A 21,425-nucleotide genomic window follows, 5' to 3' on the forward strand; every position below is an offset into this window, starting at 1 on the left:
GGATCTCTGAAGAGAAAATTTTTTATTTCTTTAAAATATTTCAATTCCTTTTTGTTTTTACTAGGTGCAAAGTTCTAAAAGAGCTGGACCATATGTTCATCTTGTAATAATCATTGCCAGTATTAATAGGGTTGCAACATTGTATGGATTGATTTTGTTTGTGTGTTATCATTTATAAACAAATCATTAATTTTAACGATGTGTATATTTATTGCAAAGTTGAGGCACGTTATGCGGTAAGTGAAGGTGTTTTTCTTCTTTTTATATTTTTAGGTTTAAGTTTACTGTTTCTTGAAACACAGTAGAGCACTTTTAATTCGTAAAGCTCTACATATTTTAATTCATATAGCTTTATTGTACAATAACAAAACAAAAATCTTATTTCCTTCTAAAATATCTGAAATAATCTAAAGAAGAATAAACAAAATTTTGCAAAATAAAAAGTATTATTGTATAAGAATTCATTTTGTATACTTAAGACCCTTTAAAAAAATCAAGTCTAAAACAGGATTGATAAAGTGGTTGAAAAACCTAACTAATTTACATAAAACGTTAAATACAGTAGCTCTCATACATTGCATATATTATCAAATTAGAGTCATTATTTAAAAATCCAAAGAAGCAGAAAAGAAATATTGTGAAGATTAAGTCAATATATCAATGTGAGTAATTCAGGTTGAGTGTGATTAAATTTTTACTACTCTTCTGTTTATATAAATGTATGTGTGTAAGTTTTGTTTCCAAGGAGTGTGGAAGTGTGAATTTCAAACGAGTGTTTGGGTGTGCTGTAAGTACAGCCTACACCACCACATGATTCAAACAAGGAATATCAAGTTAGTTATTTGAAAATGACAACCGGTAGCCAAATGTATAAAATATGCTGACAAATATGGGGATCTAAAATGAAGTTAAATACTGATTTGGCCTCAAAACTACCACATATACACACTAGAAGTGCGACATTAGTTTTATCTACACATCTTTCTTATCCAATATTCCTTCTTCCAAAAATGGACATGCTTTGTCTGTTAGCATAAAACTTCAACCTGAAATAGTAATATGACATTATTTTAATTTACTTTTATTTCTATTTTAATTCTTGCCACTCCATTATGTTTAATTAGAAATATTCTTTTTTGTTAATTATCCCATTAACAGTATTAGATCCTACAAATTACATTTTTGTTTCTGCAATTTGATTGATTGATTCAAATCATCTGAGTCAGTCAATCGTTAATTCAAACAATTTAGAACTTAAATTCCCTCAAAAGTAACCTTTATCGGAAGCGTAAAACCAAGAAAATATGGAATGGAAATGTCCAAACCCGAAAGCGATAATAAGAGTCCGTAGAAAGCAACTTTAGAAGATCCATTTCCTTCTTTTGGAAATGGGTCTACAATGAGGGCTGATGATATTTTAGTTATTAAACGATTGACATTAATAAAGGTAGCAAGGTAACAAAGATACTGGACCTTGTTTTATATTTTGTTAAACCTTAGTAGTTTTTAAAAAGACGTTTATAAGCATATGTCCCTGAATTTTTATTAAGAAAAACAAAGTAGCGATGTGACAAATGGATCTTAAAATCTGAAGAGCGGTGTGAAATTGATTCAGGTACAAAACTGTTTTGGGAATCTCAGAGTGAGTTAAAATCTAGAAGGTACAAGATTAACAAGAAATCTCTGAATGTGCCTCACGTTACTTGATTTTTGTCGTTTGATGGCAAATCTGGGCCAAAGGATGTCACTATTGTAGGTAAAGTACAGCACAACCCTCGCTCTAATCTGATGAACCATTTATAATACGATAAGCACATAGCGCTGGTTTTTTTTTTAACGATTTAAGATGTTTTGGTGGAACCTTTTTCGTAAAAAGTTGATTTAGCTTAATAAAAATTAATTTAGTAATTAATACGGGCTAGTATTATGTACTGTGTGGGGTGAAAAACGATCGGAGAATACCTGTGCGGTTTTAGAAATAACCGATCAACCGCAGACCTATATTTTTATATTTTTTATATATTTATTTATAACATATTTATATATTTTCAGTAAAGCAGATGTTTGAAAATGCATATGAATTTAATATAGCCTTGCATAATATGCACATAATAAACACAAAGCAATATTATTGATGTTTTCGTTGATTTCAAGCAACCCTATAACCCTTTGCTCAGAAAGGAACTAATGAAAGCTATGAGAGGTTTGGGAATCCTAATCAAGTTGATAGCCCTGGCAGAGAAGACTATGAAAGAAACTAAGTGTCGGGTGAAAGTACAAAACATCCTCTTCGAGTTTCTTTATCACTAAGAGTTTGAGGTAGGTAGATCCACTAGCGCCAGCATTATTTAATCTGGCATTGGAACAGGTAGTAAGAGCAATAAAAACCAACCCTAAAGTACAATTTATAACAGACTGACCCAACACTTCGCGTATGCAGACGGTGTACTCATTTCGCGGCGCACTAAAGCAGCATTGGAAGGGGCCCTGGAAAAATTGGGAACAAAGGTAATGACTCTTGGTCTGAGAGTTAACGAAGAAAAAACTATTTATATGAGATCTCCCAGGAATCAAGTTGCGATGCCCTAGAAGATCAAAATTAATAATAATGAGTTCGCAACTAGAGATACTTTTAAATACGTGAGAGCGGTTGTGACGAACAGATATAAAATGGAAGCCAAAATTAAAGCACGAATAGCTGCTGGCTACAGATGCTTATTTGCATTAGCGAAGGCTGTTCGCTATAGAGGTTTGTCACGTGACGCCAAGGTAATCATATATAGAAGAGCAGTTGCGACGTACGCCATTGAGACTTAGGTACTGTCTAAAGAGAACGAAAGGTTGCTTGGGGTGTGGGAGGCAAAGCTCCTGAGAAAGATATTTTGCCCATGCCTTTGTGAACGGCCAGTGGAGGATTAGGAAAAACGAAGAATTGTACCACATGTACTAGGAAGAAGACATCGTGATCTTTATAAAGAAAGGTCGTCTCCGCTGGTTATGTCATGTGGAGAGAATGGAGGAGGACAGACTATCTAAAAGGCTTCTCTTCGGTCAGCCTGGTGGAGCACGCCGGAGAGCAAGACCTTGCGTTGGCTGGACGATTTCCAATATGACCTTCTCTCAATAAGTGTTGGGCGGTGGAGAATGAAGGCCAAAGATAGGGATGTCTTGCAGAAGCCTGTGGACGAGGCCCGGATCCTTTAGCACTGCTGCACCATGGATAGATAGTACGTATTAGGTACAAGGTTAGTACGTATTAGGTTTTTTTAACAAATAATGTTTAATTTTAAAATTCGTAGATGGCTGTTTTAACATTAAATAATTACTACTGGTATTTTAAAAATGCAGGACGTATATAAAAGCTCTTTAGTATTTATGTTACTTCTTGTTGAATGTTGTTGCCATCTAAATAAGGAGTGCTATGGATGTCTTTTTAATGAAAATAAAAAGTATAGGAAGAGAAAAAATGAGGTGTAAGAATGTACTCACACAATCAGCAAGTTTATCTGGATTACTATCTGCATATATTATCAAACCACTATCATTCAAAATTTAGCCATATCAGATTAACTGTAACAAGAAATATTACAAACAAGTGGGAGAGAATAATATTCAAAATATACTGAAACAACTGTTGAAGGATTAAACACTTGTTTAACGTGAACACCAGAAAATGGCGAGTATTAGATACAGCTAACATAAAAATAGTTCGGCGATACACTGAATCACAAAATTGGCGGCAAACACAGCTACCAGGTTAACCACTAGAGCTTGTGATTTTTACTCTTTGGGGAGAGGGCGTCTCGTCTTTCATCCACACCTATAATCCCCCAATAAAGTCGTCGATAAACGTAAAGTTTCTACGTCCCAGTCAACCAGAACAGATACTGCAGACCTCGGGTTTATGGACGACAGATTTTTTTTTGCTTCAATGAATACAGGTATAAAATAAGAGCATTCTTCGGGCGTATGTTACCAACGTTCAACGCAACCATTTTTCTGCGGTTGGTATAAGATTGTCCTTATGTTTGTATCATTTGAAGCTTGAAAGGACCCATTTCCTTGAAAGGATAAAGATGCGACTGTAATTGTTGCTTCTGATTTGTAGACAGTTTGGTACCATTCCCTAATCTCGCCATTCGCTTCGCTGATGAAAAACACATTTGTTACCAACTCTCAAGTTATACCTGCGACAGGAACTGCCTTGGGGCACCGTGCATTCTGCTTATCTTGGTAACCTGCAAAGCGTTTGTCTTCGGATTACGGAAATGGTCCTGAATGCACATGTTCGAGTATGTGGAAAGCCAAACCGGGGTCTTAACGTGGCTGTATGAGTCCTTATCTTCGCCCTTTGATATGCAATGCAGGAACATAATCACCACTACATTTCTGAGCCAATCAAGACTCCGAGATGGTTCTAGAAATACTAAAAGTGCTCTCTCAAAACTCTCTAGAGCTTTAGGGAGGTCTCACCTTCGTGTTGGAATTTTGCATAGTACTGGCTTTGAACGATTTTCCAAATACAGATATTCCATTTCTAACTTATCTTCTGTATTTATTTGTTCTACTTCGTGGCCAATTCTCGATTATCGGCCAAAATTTCCACATCCTCGGCAGTGAAATTTCTTTTACTTTTAATTAGGCATCCTCCCCCTTAGGCGTATTAAACAGGAAATAAAATAAGCATATCTAATTCGAAGCGGCTCTATTTGGTTTTAATAATAACCATCATTCACAGATCTCTTTAGGTGAAAGTTTTTTCTCATACAGAGATTTTTAATTTTTGCAAGCATTAACTTGGGAAGGGTTCAGCTTAGTGGTTATCGAATGCTAGATTACGGGTTCGAATCCAGCTACTGGCCCTTCGATTTTCTCTTTCAAGGAGCTTTTTACATCTCACTCCCCGGTGATGGACAGTGTTGTCTATCCAGAGGCCGGAAAAGGCACTGAAAGTAGCTTCGGGCGTCAATAACTCAGAAGTTTATTTAGAGTCTACTAAAATTTAGGAGAATATTTATCAGATCTATTTTTGTTTTTTATTGTATTAAATTTTCCTGCCCTCATTTGTGATATTTACTATTGGTTCAAGAAGAAAATTAAACCGCTTCTTCCCTATTAAATAAGCCTCGCTGGTTTCATTTAAACTGTGGATGGAAATTACCAGTCATATTTATCTGGGAACTAAATTCATAGCCTCCACCGGCTTCTATAATCTCTCCCATTCACCAAAACACCTTATATTTAGACTAATTACTAGTCTTCTAGAGCCGAAGGGGACCACAACTTTTTGTTATACATATTTTCATCCTTGAATAAAAATAAGACAAACTTTAATTAGAATTAAGATCAAAATAAAGTTATTAGAAATTAACATAATGATATTTTAAAGTAAAATTTACAATGTTCGCTTTGGCGCCATGATAGTTGATTTTTGAAAAATTGCCCGTAACTAATTGTAAAACATGTCTAGAATAACTTAGTAGACTTCTCAACCAAAGTCCACAGATGTAAAATAAGAAAACAAAAATCTTATCAGTTGATTATAAAATCTATTTTTAAATTAATAGGTATTTATTTTTGAAAAAATATGTTTATTGAATGAGCGCTTGTTGGAGCGTAAATAATTAGTTCACGTTGTTTTAATAATTTTCGAGTCAAATAACCAGCTTTAATACTTTGTACTCGGCTAATTTAGTAAATTTAACCGAATCAAAGTAATTTTTCCAATATAGTTTTTGATTATAAAAGTAATTAATGATTTCGAATGATGCGCACTTTTTGTTTTTCAAGTAAATAATTATTTGTTGATATGTACGTTGGTTCATTTCCAATTCTTAGATCATTTCTAATTATAGAGAAATAGTAAGCTAGCTGTTGATTAGCCCCACACGCTGTCACTTGGAGACAGAAAAGCTGGAATACTAGTCGACATTCTGGTTGTTAAAGGCACCCCGGCGTTACATGAGGATCACTAGCGAGATAAAAGTAAAAAGTGAAGAGCATAATTTTTGAGACTCCATTTATTACCTTAATTATGATTTTATTAGTAAAGTTTATTAAGTTCCATCATTGTACGGAATATTAGCAAACCATTCCACTGATTGCGTCCCGCGCACCTTTATTTCTTTAGGAGTCTAAGTACTCCTTGTGTGTATACCAATATAAATTAGTAACATTCTAGAAAAAAAAATATATAAGTATGCATATTCTTTCACTCTTTTCAATGAAATAGCAGTTAGTAAAATTATAGTTCTCCACAGTCAAGAACGTAAATATAATTGTTTTTTAAGTTTCTTGAAATTAATACCAAGTTATCTCACAGACAAAACTTCCTTTTCTTGTACAGTAGTGCTCTATAAGCGCTTAGAAAGAAAAAAACTTCGGTAACCAGCTGGATTCGAACCTGAGACAGTAATATAATTCAATTTAAGCTAAAACTTTACGGCGTTTTGATTTAAATACATTACTATACTTTTTTTTAAATAAGCCTTTTTTCATTTATTTAAGAGGCGTTAAAATCTAAGATTGTTGTGGCCTGGAGCATTTTTTTTAGTGCCCTTCAAGATTTCCGAAAGGTGTTCTCTAGCTAGAGACACACTTTCCAATACCGGACAGGTAGGAAAAAGGTTGCTTTTAGAAAGAGAAAAAATTGGCGCCCGAAGTTTTTTTGTAAGACGGTAATGTTTTGAAATTTCGATAATTATTGAGTAAGAACCAAATATGTTCTAAATGGTAATAGAAATATGAAACAAATTATATCTCTGGCTACATTTAATCTATTCTTCTTAATTTAATACTACAAAAAATTATCCCCTAAGGTAGAATAGAAAATTAATTTTTAAAACTACAATTAGTCAAAATCAAATACTACAACGTACATTAATCAATAAATGAAAGTTCGTTCTTATAAACTCCCTTAGTAGATGTTAAGAAACGTACGGGCCACCAATCGATATTCATTAAACTCATTTTTTTTTTTTTTAATTTCCACTAATAGAACTTGCATTCTTTCAAAGTTCACCAAAATTTAAAATTAGAATGAAAAAAATGCTTTTAAATTAAGAACAACTTGTTAATCAACTAACGTTTGGAATTGTTAAAACTATGGATTAAGTTAGCTAACAAGATTTCCAGAGAGAAAATCTGCATTATTTCAAATAATACAGCACAAAATTTATTTCCAGGACTCTATAAGTTATGGGAATAGAAAGGATAGATTGCTGCTTTATTATATTATTAATGAAGTTCACCTAATAATACAATTAATGAATCTGTAGCCTGTAGTCTAGTCACAACTCACTTGAGGGCCATCCCTCAAAAGCAACCTTTTATTAGTTCTATTGTCTTCAACACCTTAAGTTATATCTGTGCTTAAATTCTCCTCCAAGAGAATCAAATTTGCAGAACAGGATAAATGTTTAAGAGGATTTTTCTAGCAGCGAGATTACGCTTGATAACAACTCGAACGGTGAAGGGAAAACTTTAAAATGGGTCATTATTTTCTAAAAAATCAGAAATAGAAATCATCCATGAAAGCTGCGAGCACTGAAGCACTCCACTGAAGTGCAAATAATGACTTCCACTTTTATTTTAAGGCCCGAAAACTTCTTAATTTACTTCCAGCCTCCATTTCATACATCTAATAGAAAATTATAATTGAACAAAATCTCGAGCATGTTCTCGAGGTCTTAGATGAAACAAACATTATTATTTCTGAATAAATTGGTTGAGTTTTAATTTTGATCGATGCCATCGATTTATTGAAGATTGCGTAATGTTTTAGGAGAGTTACCAATATCAGTAAATATCAGCAGAACTATATCATGCGTATGCAGGCTGCACACTAAAACCAAATAAATTATTCTTCTTTCAAACAGACCTGATAAGAAATTGAACCAACCAACCTTTGATATATATAAGAATACATGGTTTATATAAAGACAACAGTTTTAAATGAAACAGCATTCTCTCTCTTAAAAAGTGTAGATATTACAATACTTAAAAAGCGCTTTGTAGAATAGTGTAGAATTAGATGTACCTTCGTTTGCCAACAGATCTGCGTAATGTTAGAGAAAGATATAGAACACTACACCCAAATATTAATTTTCTATGTTTTACACTCTGAGAAAACATTAACACTAGTAACTTTTAATGTTCTTACATATATGAACAGATGTTGGATACATGAAAATACTATTTCTTATAGAGAACCTATTCAAAAAGGAAAATATCTCAAATAAATTACCCAGTTAGTGTGAGTGGGCTGAAAGTCCTGTTTAATGAAAAACTATGGTTTATACAACTCTCTGTAACCGGCCGCACTATTTATTTATTTTGTAATTTGAGGCGCGTCAGCATATGAGGTCATTGATGCCCGGGGCTTTTTTCAGTGCACTACCGGTCTTCGGTGTTTTCTCATTACAGACAACACTGTCCAACACCGGTCAGTGAGCCGTTGAAGCTCCTCTGAGTCATTACTTTCCAAGCCAAACCTTATTTATATGGATTATGACTCTAATTTAGTTATTGAAATAGCACTTTCTGAAAAAAAGATAGTAGTTACTAGAAACATATACTAAAGAAACAGTGAATGAATTGTTTGGAGAAGCCACCATTGAAGACAAGTAAAGATTCTTATGTTGGAAAAGTATTGTGCTTGTTACGTTTGTGCATGGTAATTCTTTTATTTGCTTCTGATTGTTTTTAGTACAAATAGAATACTGGAGGCGGGATAACAAGAGCTTTCAGTGCTGAAATATTTACAAATCCTCTATCTTTAGAATTAACAAATAATACTGTTGAAAGCTGTAATTTAAGCCTATTGGAGTTTCAAAGTCTGGCAGAAAACGAAGATATTTTCTGCTTTCTCGCGACTAGCATCAAGATTTTTTCACGTCTATTATTGCTGCAATTAAGTCTGCAAGTCTTGAAAGTATTTCAAAATTCAATTACAATGCAGTGATAGAATGCTACTGACTAATAGTTTCCTCACTTAAATTTTAAACTGGGTTTTTTTATCATATCATATCATAAAATTTACTTTAAAGATCTCCCCTTATTTATTTTAAATAAAATAAGAACATTTATTGTTCTAATTTCATTCATTCAACGTTCAACGAAGGAGGTCACAAGACCACTGAAGTTTCAAACAACGGATCTTTAAAATTGGTTTCTTTTGGGAAAACAATTTTGGATCAGAGTCCGGCTTATTTTCCTTTCAATGATTGACTGAAATAAACTTCGCTCAACAAACATTGAAAGGCTTCTTCCTCATCAAAGCTGTAATGAATTAGTAAACGGATAGTTAGAAGTATAAGTCCAACAAAGTAATCTGGCTTCATCATGACTCAATCTACGTATGGGTCATTTTACTAAAAGAATCAATAAAACAAGCTTTGCAGTCTAATACGATAACGTTTTATTTAAACTAATGCTAAACACATTTATATTAATCTATTAAATAGCTAGATATTATCTATTATTTATTACTGTCATGCTATATTACACTACGTTTATCTGAGCCAACAATTTTTGTGCTCCCATAAAGACAATATAAATCACGGAATAACAGACTGAATCGAATATACCATGAGAGTACAAACTATATTCCTTGTCATTTTAAAATGGTTTTCTAATTGCCCATTTAATATGCTTATTTATGTACAGACATAAAATACGTTCTCCTATTTACATATTTATTAATAAAAGGATTTCATAATTAAAGACCAATTGATACTAAAAATACAATTTATGCCACCTTTCGAAAAACTCTACTCAATAAATAAAACTTGTTCTTGAAGGTAATAATTGTTTTATTTGTAGTTTTTTTTTATGTTTAAATTCTATCATTTCAAATTTATTAAGATTTGGTTAAAATAAAATAAAAACAGCTATACAAAAATTGATAATTAATGTAGAACCACAATCATATGTAATTTCTGATTGAATTGCTAAAGACCATATTTCCAAGTAACCGGACTATGTGTCCGGACATTACAATAGGATATTGACATATAATTAAGAAATATTTTTTATCCGTAGGATGGAGAAAGTTGGAGTTTGAAACTTCAGTGGTCTTGTGACCTCCTTCGCTGGAGTTTATCCGTCAAGTATCTTCGGAGACTGTCCTCGATGACGCCCATCACACATTATTTCTGTGTGATAGATTGGTGCCGGAAAGATTAATAATTGGTGATGTGGCAGCAACTAAGGCAGGCCTAACAACTAGCCAGTAATCTTAAAAAGACATATCTTATTTTTAAAGGAGTCCTAGCGGAGAGATTAGCTCAGTGATTATTCCACTGGGTTAAAGTCGCAACTTTCTGCTTTAAAGAGGGGTCATTGACAATTTGGAAGTAAATGTGGTACCTAAGTATTTATTGTCATTGATCCCACTTACAGGATTAATAATTTATTGATATTTTCTGGAATAAATTTGAGGAAACTGTTCTTGGAAATGATGTGTCAATTTTCTTCAAGTTTTGTAATTGTATTGTAATCTTTACTGAGAATGTAGAACATTTTCAAAAATGTTAATGTTCATGTTAATTTAACTATCTTGAGAACAAACAAAAATTCTTATATATCTTATAATTTTGTCACATTTAACAGGTTTCCTTATGGATCGCTCTGATTATAGGCTCTTGAAAAAGCTACGCCTAGAACATGGTTGCACCAGCGTATTCTGAAGAAGGAAAAAGGGATTTAAATATCCCCTTGCTCTGTGATGCCAACATTTAAAGGGTTAAGGGCTTATTACACTCACGAGAGTGTGAGAAGGATGTATCTCTTCAGATAATGAGTGTTCTGAAAGAAAAATTTACTTGGAAGGATTGCTTTAAACATCAGAACCGCATACATACTTCAGGTATGCAGGGCAACTTATCGCCCTGAGAAAAGATACTAATTTCGAAAATGTTGACACACATGAATAGAAAATAAAATACAAAGCAGCTTATTTAATAACTCACTAAATACACCAAGAAAAAAGAAAAGATCCCCTAAAGAAACATTTTAATTTTATGATTACACTCAAAACATCTTTTACTATACAATTAACAATTGTTAATCGTAAAAAATAAAATGAAAAATCATAAAAGGAATACTGGAATTTTTACTATTCCTACCTTGTGGTTTTACTAAGATGTACATTAATGTGGTTTCTAATTTAACATTAGGTATTATTTCATTAAATCATTCTTCTAACTACAAGTCAGTTCATTTATCCTTATTTATCACTATTCAACCATTGTTTTTAATTAATGACTTCTGCCCGATCCTTTTGATTGTACTTGCGCATTTGCATGTATCACATTAATTGGCCAAACTGTCACAACACTTAGTGACTAGTTGGAATGTGGCAGGGTTAGTTCACTTAAAAGGAGCTACTCTTGCTTCTATAGAAATGGATGCAATTACCTTCCAACTATTTCAGTATAAATATATTGTCTGCTTTAATTACTCAATTGGTAATATCTAACATAATATAATAAATGTAATAATTTTAATTTAATAGCAGTAAAGGTAGATTATAGTCATTTTATTCACATGGATTCGAATTAAAAAAGGAAATAGTTACAACAACCCTGCTCTAGATGAAGTTTGTTTTTTGTAATTTAAGGTGCGCCGACATCTAAGGACATTGGCGCCCGAACCTTGCATTTCTGACTTCTGGACAGTTTTCTCTCATTAAAGAACTTCACCTGAGAGGGCAAGGGAAGAAGATTGTCTAAGGAGTGTACTTGAGAATTTTATTCATATTTCTTTGCAATAAATTCTGTATTTGAATCAAATCTTCTCTTAATTAATATTTGCAATAAAATACTACTTATGAAGATATACGGTAAAAAAGGGTAGTCAAATTAAATCTTTTCAATTTTTTTTTTTAATATTTCACTTAAGCTTTATTTTAAATTCGTAACTTCTTAGCAGATTTTGTTCGTCGCTCAAACATTCTTCAAAATTAATATAAACATTGATCACACTTATTTACGAAAATTGTAATAAATGTCTCCAATCTCATGCTCATAAAAAACTTCAATAATTCTCATGAATTTCTGCTTTCTTTTTTGACTAAAAAGTTATTCTGTCCAAATTTAATAAAATTTCTCTAGCACCGTTATTAAGAAGATTGTTATTTAGACGATGTAAAAAAAAAAAAATATCTGTTTAATTTGACCTTTTCGTCAATACGCTAGACTTATAATAGATCAGATACTAGTACTAAACTAACGATTTTCATCATTGGGGTTCCCAAGTTTTTATATATTATATTGTATTTTACGTGGGTAAATATGGTCTATCATGGCTGTCTGGTCCATTTAACAGTGCTGATTTATTATTAAAGTCATTGGTAAATCCAGTTGTAATTCTACGTTAGCAAATATCCGAAAATAAACAAGTTGTAGGCGGTTTTATTGTAGGAACCATTTCCTTTTTTAGTTACATTAGTGAAGAATATAATATGACAAATTGGACTGTTATTAATTAGTTTTTTTTAATGATCATTTAGTTTTAGAATTTATTTTACAAAACGTACCCAGACTTTGTGGTTATAACATAGGGACTACAGTAATATTATTTAATTCAATTCTGCTTCCTTTGACCCAAAAGGCCATTTAATAAACACGCATTGAATAATTTTAAAGATTATGTTGTTTTTTAATTTAATACCTCAGTCTAGAAAGAAGCGCAACCACCTTTAGTGCTAGAATTGATGAGGATTCGCATCCTGTAGCGGTTTCGGTCGCGAAGGAAATAACTAATAAACATTCCCTTCAACAAAAAAACGCCGTCCCGCAAGCGTTGGTCTTACATTCAAATTTTAATTCGTTTAATATTCATATTTCTATAGTTGTTCAGGCCGAGATAAGTGAAGAAATATCTTAAAATCAACTTCCATAAAAATAAGAATTTAAAGATTCAAACAAAAGTCTTTATAGAATTAATTATTTAATTATAATAAACATCCAAGCATAAAAATATAGACTAAAATGAAGTAAACATTAAAAAAATATACATTTTTAAAATTTATTTAACCGTTGTTGAAATATCTAACCGTAGCAACAGTTAAATATATTTTTCTATTCCATACAATAAGGCTCTTAACCGTGAATGGCGAAACTGGAGTAACCATTTTTGTGGCACGCCATGTTAAAAAATAGTAGATTTTCCAAAAAATAATTAGTGTGTTATATTCTAGTAAGGATTATGATACCGAAAGTCACTGCAAAAACACTGAGCCTGTCTGGCTACTTTATAATCTTTAAACGATAACACTTAAAGAGATGTCTTCTAAATACTTCATAATCGAGTCATCTTAATTTGCATATATAACACACTTCCAATCACACACTTAAGTTCATAAATCTGCTGGAGATATAATGGAAGTATTTAGTTAACTGATTATAAAATGCCAATTATCTCCCTTCATGTTTTCTCTCTCGCACTCACCCTCTCTCCATCTACAAACTGTAGTTTGAAATTCACCGTACAAATTTAGAAAAAATTAACTTTACATTTTTCGATACCTCAATTTTTCGTATTATTATACGGCTGCAAAGATTATTAGTGGTTCTTGCGTTCCTTCAAACGAACATTAATATTCCAGGAAATAAAAAAAAATTATCTAATATAAATTATTTTTATTTGGAAATCTCTTTAGTAAATTTTATTTTTAGTGATACTCTTTTTTATACAACCAGTTTTGGTCATATGAATGATTAAAAAGTTTGATGCTGTTTAATAGGAATTTTTGGGTGTCATATCCTGTTTTAAATAAATCGTAAAGAACTGAAGCGAAACAAAAATAACTAAATATCTATTGCAAGGTGAATTATGTTGAAAATTAAACCAAGCAAGTTATATAATCTTGAAAAATTTATCTTCAATTATCAGAAATTTATTCAATATCTGTTGGCATTTGCAAAACAGGAATCAATTTAAATAGAAGTAAATTTTAAGAACCCGCATTATCAAAGATTTTTTGTTTCGTTTAAATACTAATCCTGAATTTAAATCCGGTTGAAGCAACATTCACACAGATCCGTGGATAACCGTCAGACAAATCAGTTAAGAAATGGTTTGTCTAGACTGTATAGTGTAGCAATAGTTGCTATTCTCTTATTGAATGTCCAAGTGTTTTATAGAGCAATCTCCTCTTACCCTCCACTTGGCATGACGACCACTATACCCACAGACATTGCCTTCTGCACGTCTACTACACGAGACGCTTCACCCCTTTTTTAAAATGACTATAAATATAGCTATGTAAGGGTGGGCGACCCTACAGCCGTCTCTAAAAAAAAAAAAACCTTCCGTTCTTCTCGGTCTCTTTGCAAATTTACGATCAAGTTTTATCCTCACTCCTTTCAGTTTATGATTATGTACAATACGCAGGAAATTTTAAAGATCTGCATTAATGTCTGCATCACTATAAACGTTTAAACTAATTCTTTGGACATTATTTTAAAAATATTTTGTTTAGCAGGAATAGAAATAAAACTTGCATACAATTAGATTGCACAGTTGTTAAATTTTTTTTTAAAGAAAGATCAAAGAAGATAAAGAAAACTTTAAACTTGTTTCAAACCAGAAAAAAAAATGCACTTTGAGCAATTCTTAAAGTTCAAATATCGAATTTTTGTATGCTTTAATAAACAATTCCGCTCTAATGAAACAGTACGCCACAGTGATCGAGCAGTTAGAGGTGCAGTCTTCAAATTAAAATGTATTGTGGTACTGGGTTTGATTCCCGGCGCCGCCTTCGACTTTATTTAATGCGTTAAATGTCAAAATTAAGTCAGTATTAACATACTTGGCGGTCTCCATCCACACTCCTGATCGGTAGTTGATTGGACCTAAAGCCTGTCTGAAAAAACAGATATTATTTTACTTAATTTTGTAATATTACTTACGCCAGAGCATGTCATGTCAACTCACCCTGAACCTCCAGTTTTAAAACGTTTTGTCGCTTCCCCTGGAACCTAAATTTAAACCCTCGATTTTCCGGTTTTGAGCTATGATGAAAACATACTTTGATTACAGGGCACAAACCAATTTAAACTAAACACTTGTTCATATTAGAGGTCCTCAAAATATATAAATAAAAATATGCCTGATTGCAATTCTTTTTCAAAAAGTTGGGTAAGAGAAAGTGAAAACTTTCCACGAAAAAAAGTGCTTATCTGTCTCAACTAACTAACTTCTATAGTGTCTCACGATTCACACATTATTGTCTTATTCCTATCATGATTGAAACCGGTGGCTTAGACCTGGGACGGGATTATCATCCTATTCTGAATCTGAAGCTGTAGGAGCCCGAGCTCTAAGAGGCTTTGAGTAACGTTGGGATATACTTCCTCAATGACGAATAATAATGATAAGTGAAAGTAATAATCGGTTTAAAATGTTTTATTGACATTTTTATGTATGTAAAGAGGAAAATTTATTAATCTCTCTTTATAATAATGAATAAAATAAATACATTTCTTCGTAAATGATATTGCATTTATATTTCCATAAAAAACTGAAAAATACCTAGTTGCAGTTGATTTATGAAAAATTAAACAAATCATTTTATATCAGTACTGAGAATAAAATAAAAGTAATTCTAAATAATAGGATAACAGTTTGTCTCCAGATGCCTTAAGTAGCAAAAAAGAGTTAGTTCAAGTATTGGCCACTTAATAGAAGCACCTACTGGACCCTCAGAGCTTCTCTAGCTTCTTTAAAATACAGTTGATATATTAATCAAATTTTATTCGCTGAATCCTCCTCAATTAACGTATTCAGTGATTAAACATTGAAACGGTTATAGAGAAGAGGACTCCCTAGTAATTAAGGCCTAAATCTTAATTTTCTGAAAGGACAATGTTAAAAGGATTCAATATAAAACGCCAGAAGTTGAAGCTTTTCTTAATCACTGATACTATCAAAAATATTTCTGGAAGGCTGAAATTGGATGCTGAAAGCATGGTATATAACGAATAAATATAAAACTGAGTCAAGACTAATCTATGAAAAATTATATTTAAAACAACACATATCAGATGGGTGACGGATCCGAAAGTTACCATACTTTTACAGATCAGTTATCGGTCAAAGTTCGCTAGGCTTTATTTCTGCGTAAAATTAGTTGAGCAATCACTGTTGAATTGTGTGGGTTTTAGAACATCTAAATGTAGGAGCCAGATTCGTAAACAAGTTTTGATGAAGGGCTGCAGCCGAAGATAAAATATCTTCCAACTCCTTAACTCTCCTAAAGAAGGTAGTGTATTATTTATTTTGTAGTTCGTTTTAATATTTAGAGGGAGTGAATAAATAAACATAGTTTAATGATGACCTTATTGTTTATTCGTTATCAAATCATGATTTCAGTTCACTAATTTCATCACTTCAGATTTACAGTTTAATCTGATCACAATGTTTTATTATTTAAAAAACAAAAAAATTTAAACATAAAAAGTAATGGTTTTTTGTAATGTCAACTATGACAGAATTAAATTTGAAATTATAGTTAATATTTTTATATCAAATTTGGTCTTTCATGATTTTGTGAAATATAATCTGAGATCGGAAAGGAAGATAAAAAAAAATACATTTTTTATTTCATTAGGCGATTTCTTATAATTTACTCTTACGATGAGTTACATTCCTCAAAGGCCAACAATGAACAACAATAAAAAGTAAATTTAATCCAAATTGGAACAGGAAAAAAATTATTAACAGATTTAAATCTACTTTATACATTTTTTTTTTTATGTATAAAATATGAACATCTCTTTTACTTTTAATGTTTTGTAATCAGAGCACAGTCTTTTTTTTCTTTTTCTTTTTAGAACTATTAGTTTTCAAGATTTTCTTAACAAAAGAAAAAAAATTGTTATTGCGCAACAACTGGTCACTCTTAATTAAAATAACAAAAATAAAATAATATTTTTACTTTGATTTTCATCAGTTATTTGAGGTAACCCAATCAAATGTAATTACAAAATATAAAATCTACAATGTAAACAACGGACGACTAGGTACGAATGGCATACGTTTTTTTATTTTCTTACTTAAGATATAATTTTTACTACAAAATTTTCTTTGGATGATTCATAAATTGATAATGAGCACACATCGAGAGTGCTGCAGGCCTTAAAAAAAATGTACACTCCAAATATATATATAGATCAACAACCTACAAAAAAATATTAATATCGACTACAAATCGCATGCACCGTAACTATTACTTAACCACTAACCTTTTTTTTAAAAAACTAACGAAATTCACTAACGAATTTTGATTTTTATTCAAAATAATATGAAAATAAGTTGTGTACAGCCAATTCTCAGATAAATTAACGGAGGAACTACTAAAAAATGAGTTCTTGCTACATTACAGATTAATTCGAAAATTAGATTTCCGAAAATAATTCCCTATACAAATTTTAATAATCTATAACATCTTCCATAAAATATTTACGGAAAAGTTTAGAATAAAAATCGGGTTAGCACTTATGACTCAAGTATGTTCAGTATTTTTTATTAATTTAATTCAGCTTCTTATCAGTTTTAGAAATATCTCACTCAAACAATAATATTAATATAATAATGCATTGCATCAAAAATATGGAACACCATTTTTCACATTCATTATATGCAAGAATTTATGATCACAATGCGCACTTTTTTCCATATTTTGAACTCTTTTCACTTTACTTTTTCACAGTACTCATTATATAATAATTTCGCTCTTTAATTTCGTAGTCAATTAAAAATATTACTGAAAAACCTGATTCGTAATCAAAAAATATTTACATTTCAACAAGGATAAACACTATAGCTATTTACAAGTACATCTAAGACTGTCTAAAAATCTAGCTAAACTATGAGCCAATACAAAACAAATCTATTCACTCATTCCACTATTTATTACTACTACTAAAAAGCTTTGAGACCAATCCCCTTGGTAAATTTGGCATTTTCAGAACTGTGCAAAAAAAGATACCATTAGCGGAAAAATGAACACGCACATACTGCGAAGATAGATAGGTAGGGAGAAGTTACTGACAATATTCAGAGTTATCCTAAAAGAAAACTTAAAAAAAAAAAGAGCCAATAGAAGTAGCTTAGCGATAAAAATAAAGGCACCAGTTTTATTTTTAATGGAAGATAATTACTTTTACCTAGTTACGTACTTGTTAATGCAATCTAAAAGTGGCAGTTATAATCATACACGCGTTACTCAAGAGATTCTTTTCAATTTTAAACGCGTTTTATTAATTTTACAACCTTGAAAAAAATAAAATAAATGAAGTATATTGTGCGCTGGAAAATTCACTTGACGCTAAGTAGCCAAGTTTGTACGAATTAGGGGATAGGTTTCCGTGGCCCAAGTTCAGCTTGCCGCCGTTGCGAGAGAACTCTGGGTTTCTGTTTCACCGCTCACTTCATCACCTTTCAATTTCAACTTCTCCATTTCTGCTTTGAAATTGTCAATATCCTGCTGGCTAAAAAATATAAAAATTCATTATCTTATTATTCATTAAAAAATGTTATAGGAATTTAACCTATCAGTATTAGATTTAAAGAAGTTAGCCTAAATTTTTAGCTTTAAAGAAATTTCTTATTTGCCACATCCTTCGGTTTGTAACATGAAATGGCAAATATTTTTATTTTATTTCATTATTTGGGAATTCCCTGCCACAAAGTTTTAAAATTTAAAGAATATTATTGACTTGTGAATACTGTTAAGAATATTTTAATTTTGTGACTATCACCACCTTTTCTAATATATAAACACAACACTAAAATCATATACAATACTTAAAATCATGTATGTAGCACTTAAATCTAAAATGGTCATTTCTAGTAAAGAAAAAAAGAGAGAAAAAAAATGGTGCAATATACAAAACTTTTTCAGTATGAAAAAAATATTAATCTTTTGCAGATATCATTCAAGTCTGACTTAATGCATTAAAATGTGCTGGTTCGAACCAACCTCTTTTAACTTCTAATATGAGAGGAGTCATATTACGCAGACATGGAACCAACACTGAAATGAGTACATACATTCACTATACATATTCTCATATTTACTTGAAGAATGTCACCGAGATAGCACGTAAATTTTAGAATATCTACAGCAGAAAGTATGAGTTACTTGTTCTTATCAGCTGTTTAAACTAAATAAACAACAGTAGAAAAAAATATGATAACTAATTCTCTAACGTATTCATCATTCATATTACATCAGCTGCATAAAAAATAAATAGAAGAAATAAAAAAAACTTGATTAATCAATTAAAACAAAGAGGGAGAGAGAAATAAAAAGCAAAAAACTACCTAAATATGACGGGGGACTAAGAGCCTAAGAGTGCATGCAGCGGCCGCTAAACTACTACACTTGGCACAAACCTGTAACATACACATGCAAATGATTTATGCTCTCATCACTCAAACAGACAAACAAAATAACGTTAATAAGCAATACAAAAGCAATGAAAAATTAGCTGTTAAGAAATAAATCTAAAGCTAAAATAAAGATACAGATTTTTTTGAAGAAGTAAAGATTAAATAAATTTATCTACAGTACAAAAATTGTTTTAAAAGAAAACGGCACAAAGTAACTAAAAATTTAGGTTAAAATTGTACGAAGCTTTACTGTGCAGGCAATATAAAAAGTTACTGGAAGAAAATAAAAACTTATATACAGAAACTCTACTGAAGAATTCAGGAAGTCTGGGCTTCGGAAAAATAATTATATAATTTAAAAAGTTTACTTTTCTCTATTGCTTAACAAATTTCATTGAGTTGATGTCGATAAACTCAAAAAGCTGCTCGCATTAAGCACCATTGCAGACTCTTTTTTTAAAAAAAATTATAATTGAATATATTACCTGGCGAAATCAATGAAAGAAATATCTAACCAACTAACAACTTTAGAAAATAGTCTAGGGATACCCTGATGATTGGATTTTGATTAAATCAGAAATTGATCACTGATGATATTTAGAAAAAATCTAAGCAAATGAACGAACAAAATCGTGAATTAATAACAATAGAATAGTATTTGGGATGCAAAGGCTGTATTATTTACTAATCATCTACGGGTGGGATGACGCCATTCAATGCCACATCCCATAGCTCCCCTAAATGTTGAGCACAGGAGTGATGAGTTTTCCTTTGAGTTCGTAAAGCCAATTTAATAGCATAAATCAAGTACAAATGCAGCCATTTGTAAGGAGTAAGAGTCTCTTTAGGATATGCACAGGGTCGCCAAGATCCCTGAAGAAGTTGGTTAGCATACTCTCCCCACAGTTAGTGCAGTCTAACAAGCAATTGAGAGAGAGTTGGACATGAAACTCGCTCTTGTATGAGCCATCAATAAAAATGCGTTTTGAAATAATGGGTTAATATATCACGATAAAGATAACATTCATCCTGGTTAGAAGGAATCCCATTGAGAAATTTTCACCTTAACCTTGAAATTAAAGAAGCTAATTTTGGGGACAAAAGAAGTTAATTTTTTACAATGGATACGAGATTTATGCATTGCAACCCTTTTGGAATTGCAATGGATCATGAAATGCATGAAAAATTAAGCAGTTAAATAGGTAAATTAAAAAAAAAAAAAAGTAAGCAAAAACTGTTAAGATCGTAATAAAATAACCGAATAAAATTAATTACCTTATTTGGACGAATAGTATACCGTTTATTACGTTAAGCATATCAAGAACACTACCCATGGAAGGTGGTTGTATTTGAATAGGAGGTAAACCAGCACCAGGTTTTCCAGTGTATATTTCATTCATCTTCTTCTGTAAAACAACTGCTTGATGGGTGAGGTGACGCAAACATTCTGAAGATTCTTTTGTTTTCTCGTGATCTTCTCCCAGCTGCGTAGTATAAAAAAAATTATTTCTTACAGTAACTGATATAGTCACGAAAGCTTTTAGTAGTAAAAATTGGTACATTACCTGCTGTTTGTATATAGCATAGGTCTCTTTCTCAGAATTTAGTGCTGATCTAAAATCACCCATGCAACTCTGTGTCCTAGCTACCAGATGATAACTAACAGCAACTTTCAGCGATTTGGGCCCAAAATACTTCATGTTTAACTCTAAAGCTTTTTCTAGGAATCTCAAAGAGAGTTCATATTCTCCAACAGCGTGTAATATGAGACTTATGTTGCTCTGTATTTGAAATAAATAAAAAAATTAATAAATTAAATTTTATCTTCTTCTTTTAATGTAAATTTGTAAAATTTAACTTACATCCAAAAGAGCCATTTCAGGATGGTTTTCACCACATACTAACAAAGCTAAATATCTTGCTCTGTACAGTAATTTGAGAGCCGTGCTCACTTGACTATTGGCAAAGCAGTATAGTGCTAATTGAGTCTGCGATAAAAGGAAAAATAAACTCAGAACACAAAT

General features: G+C 31.6%; 2 protein-coding genes and 1 long non-coding RNA gene across 6 annotated transcripts in view; 1 reads left to right on the plus strand and 2 right to left on the minus strand.

The window, feature by feature from the left end:
* The window catches only part of cv-2 (crosveinless 2-secreting protein), a 128,082-nt gene extending 124,381 nt beyond the window's left edge, over positions 1–3,701 (minus strand). Inside the window, exon 1 of the mRNA XM_074127065.1 lies at positions 3,490–3,701. The gene's annotated coding sequence lies outside the window, so the exon portion shown is untranslated. The remainder of the gene's footprint in view (positions 1–3,489) is intronic.
* On the plus strand, positions 67–11,783 carry LOC141453626 (uncharacterized). Of its 3 annotated transcripts, XR_012458099.1 has the most exons (4): positions 67–236; positions 2,053–3,245; positions 10,612–10,867; positions 11,621–11,783. It is a non-coding gene; the product is annotated as an uncharacterized lncRNA (long non-coding RNA). The 3 variants fall into 3 exon arrangements; XR_012458097.1 differs by lacking the exon at positions 11,621–11,783 and having other exon boundaries at positions 70–236; positions 10,612–11,598; XR_012458098.1 differs by lacking the exons at positions 67–236; positions 11,621–11,783 and adding an exon at positions 1,451–1,756 and having other exon boundaries at positions 10,612–11,598.
* A 5,918-nt stretch (positions 11,784–17,701) lies between these two features.
* Positions 17,702–21,425, minus strand: part of clu (clustered mitochondria protein homolog) — a 35,236-nt gene continuing 31,512 nt past the window's right edge. Inside the window, exons 22-26 of one of the 2 annotated variants that reach the window (XM_074125656.1) lie at positions 21,264–21,389; positions 20,967–21,182; positions 20,677–20,885; positions 19,333–19,404; positions 18,082–18,497 (exon numbers count right to left, since the gene is read on the minus strand). In XM_074125656.1, the coding sequence (XP_073981757.1) occupies positions 19,380–19,404; positions 20,677–20,885; positions 20,967–21,182; positions 21,264–21,389 (576 nt within the window). In that variant the 3' untranslated portion in view covers positions 18,082–18,497; positions 19,333–19,379. Of the gene's footprint in view, positions 18,498–19,332; positions 19,405–20,676; positions 20,886–20,966; positions 21,183–21,263; positions 21,390–21,425 lie in introns of both variants that reach the window. The other variant, XM_074125655.1, reaches the window with a different exon arrangement.

Source organism: Rhodnius prolixus, unplaced genomic scaffold (assembly GCF_049639745.1).
Source record: "Rhodnius prolixus isolate KJV_2025 unplaced genomic scaffold, Rpr scaffold_3, whole genome shotgun sequence".
Classification (NCBI taxonomy): domain Eukaryota; kingdom Metazoa; phylum Arthropoda; class Insecta; order Hemiptera; family Reduviidae; genus Rhodnius; species Rhodnius prolixus.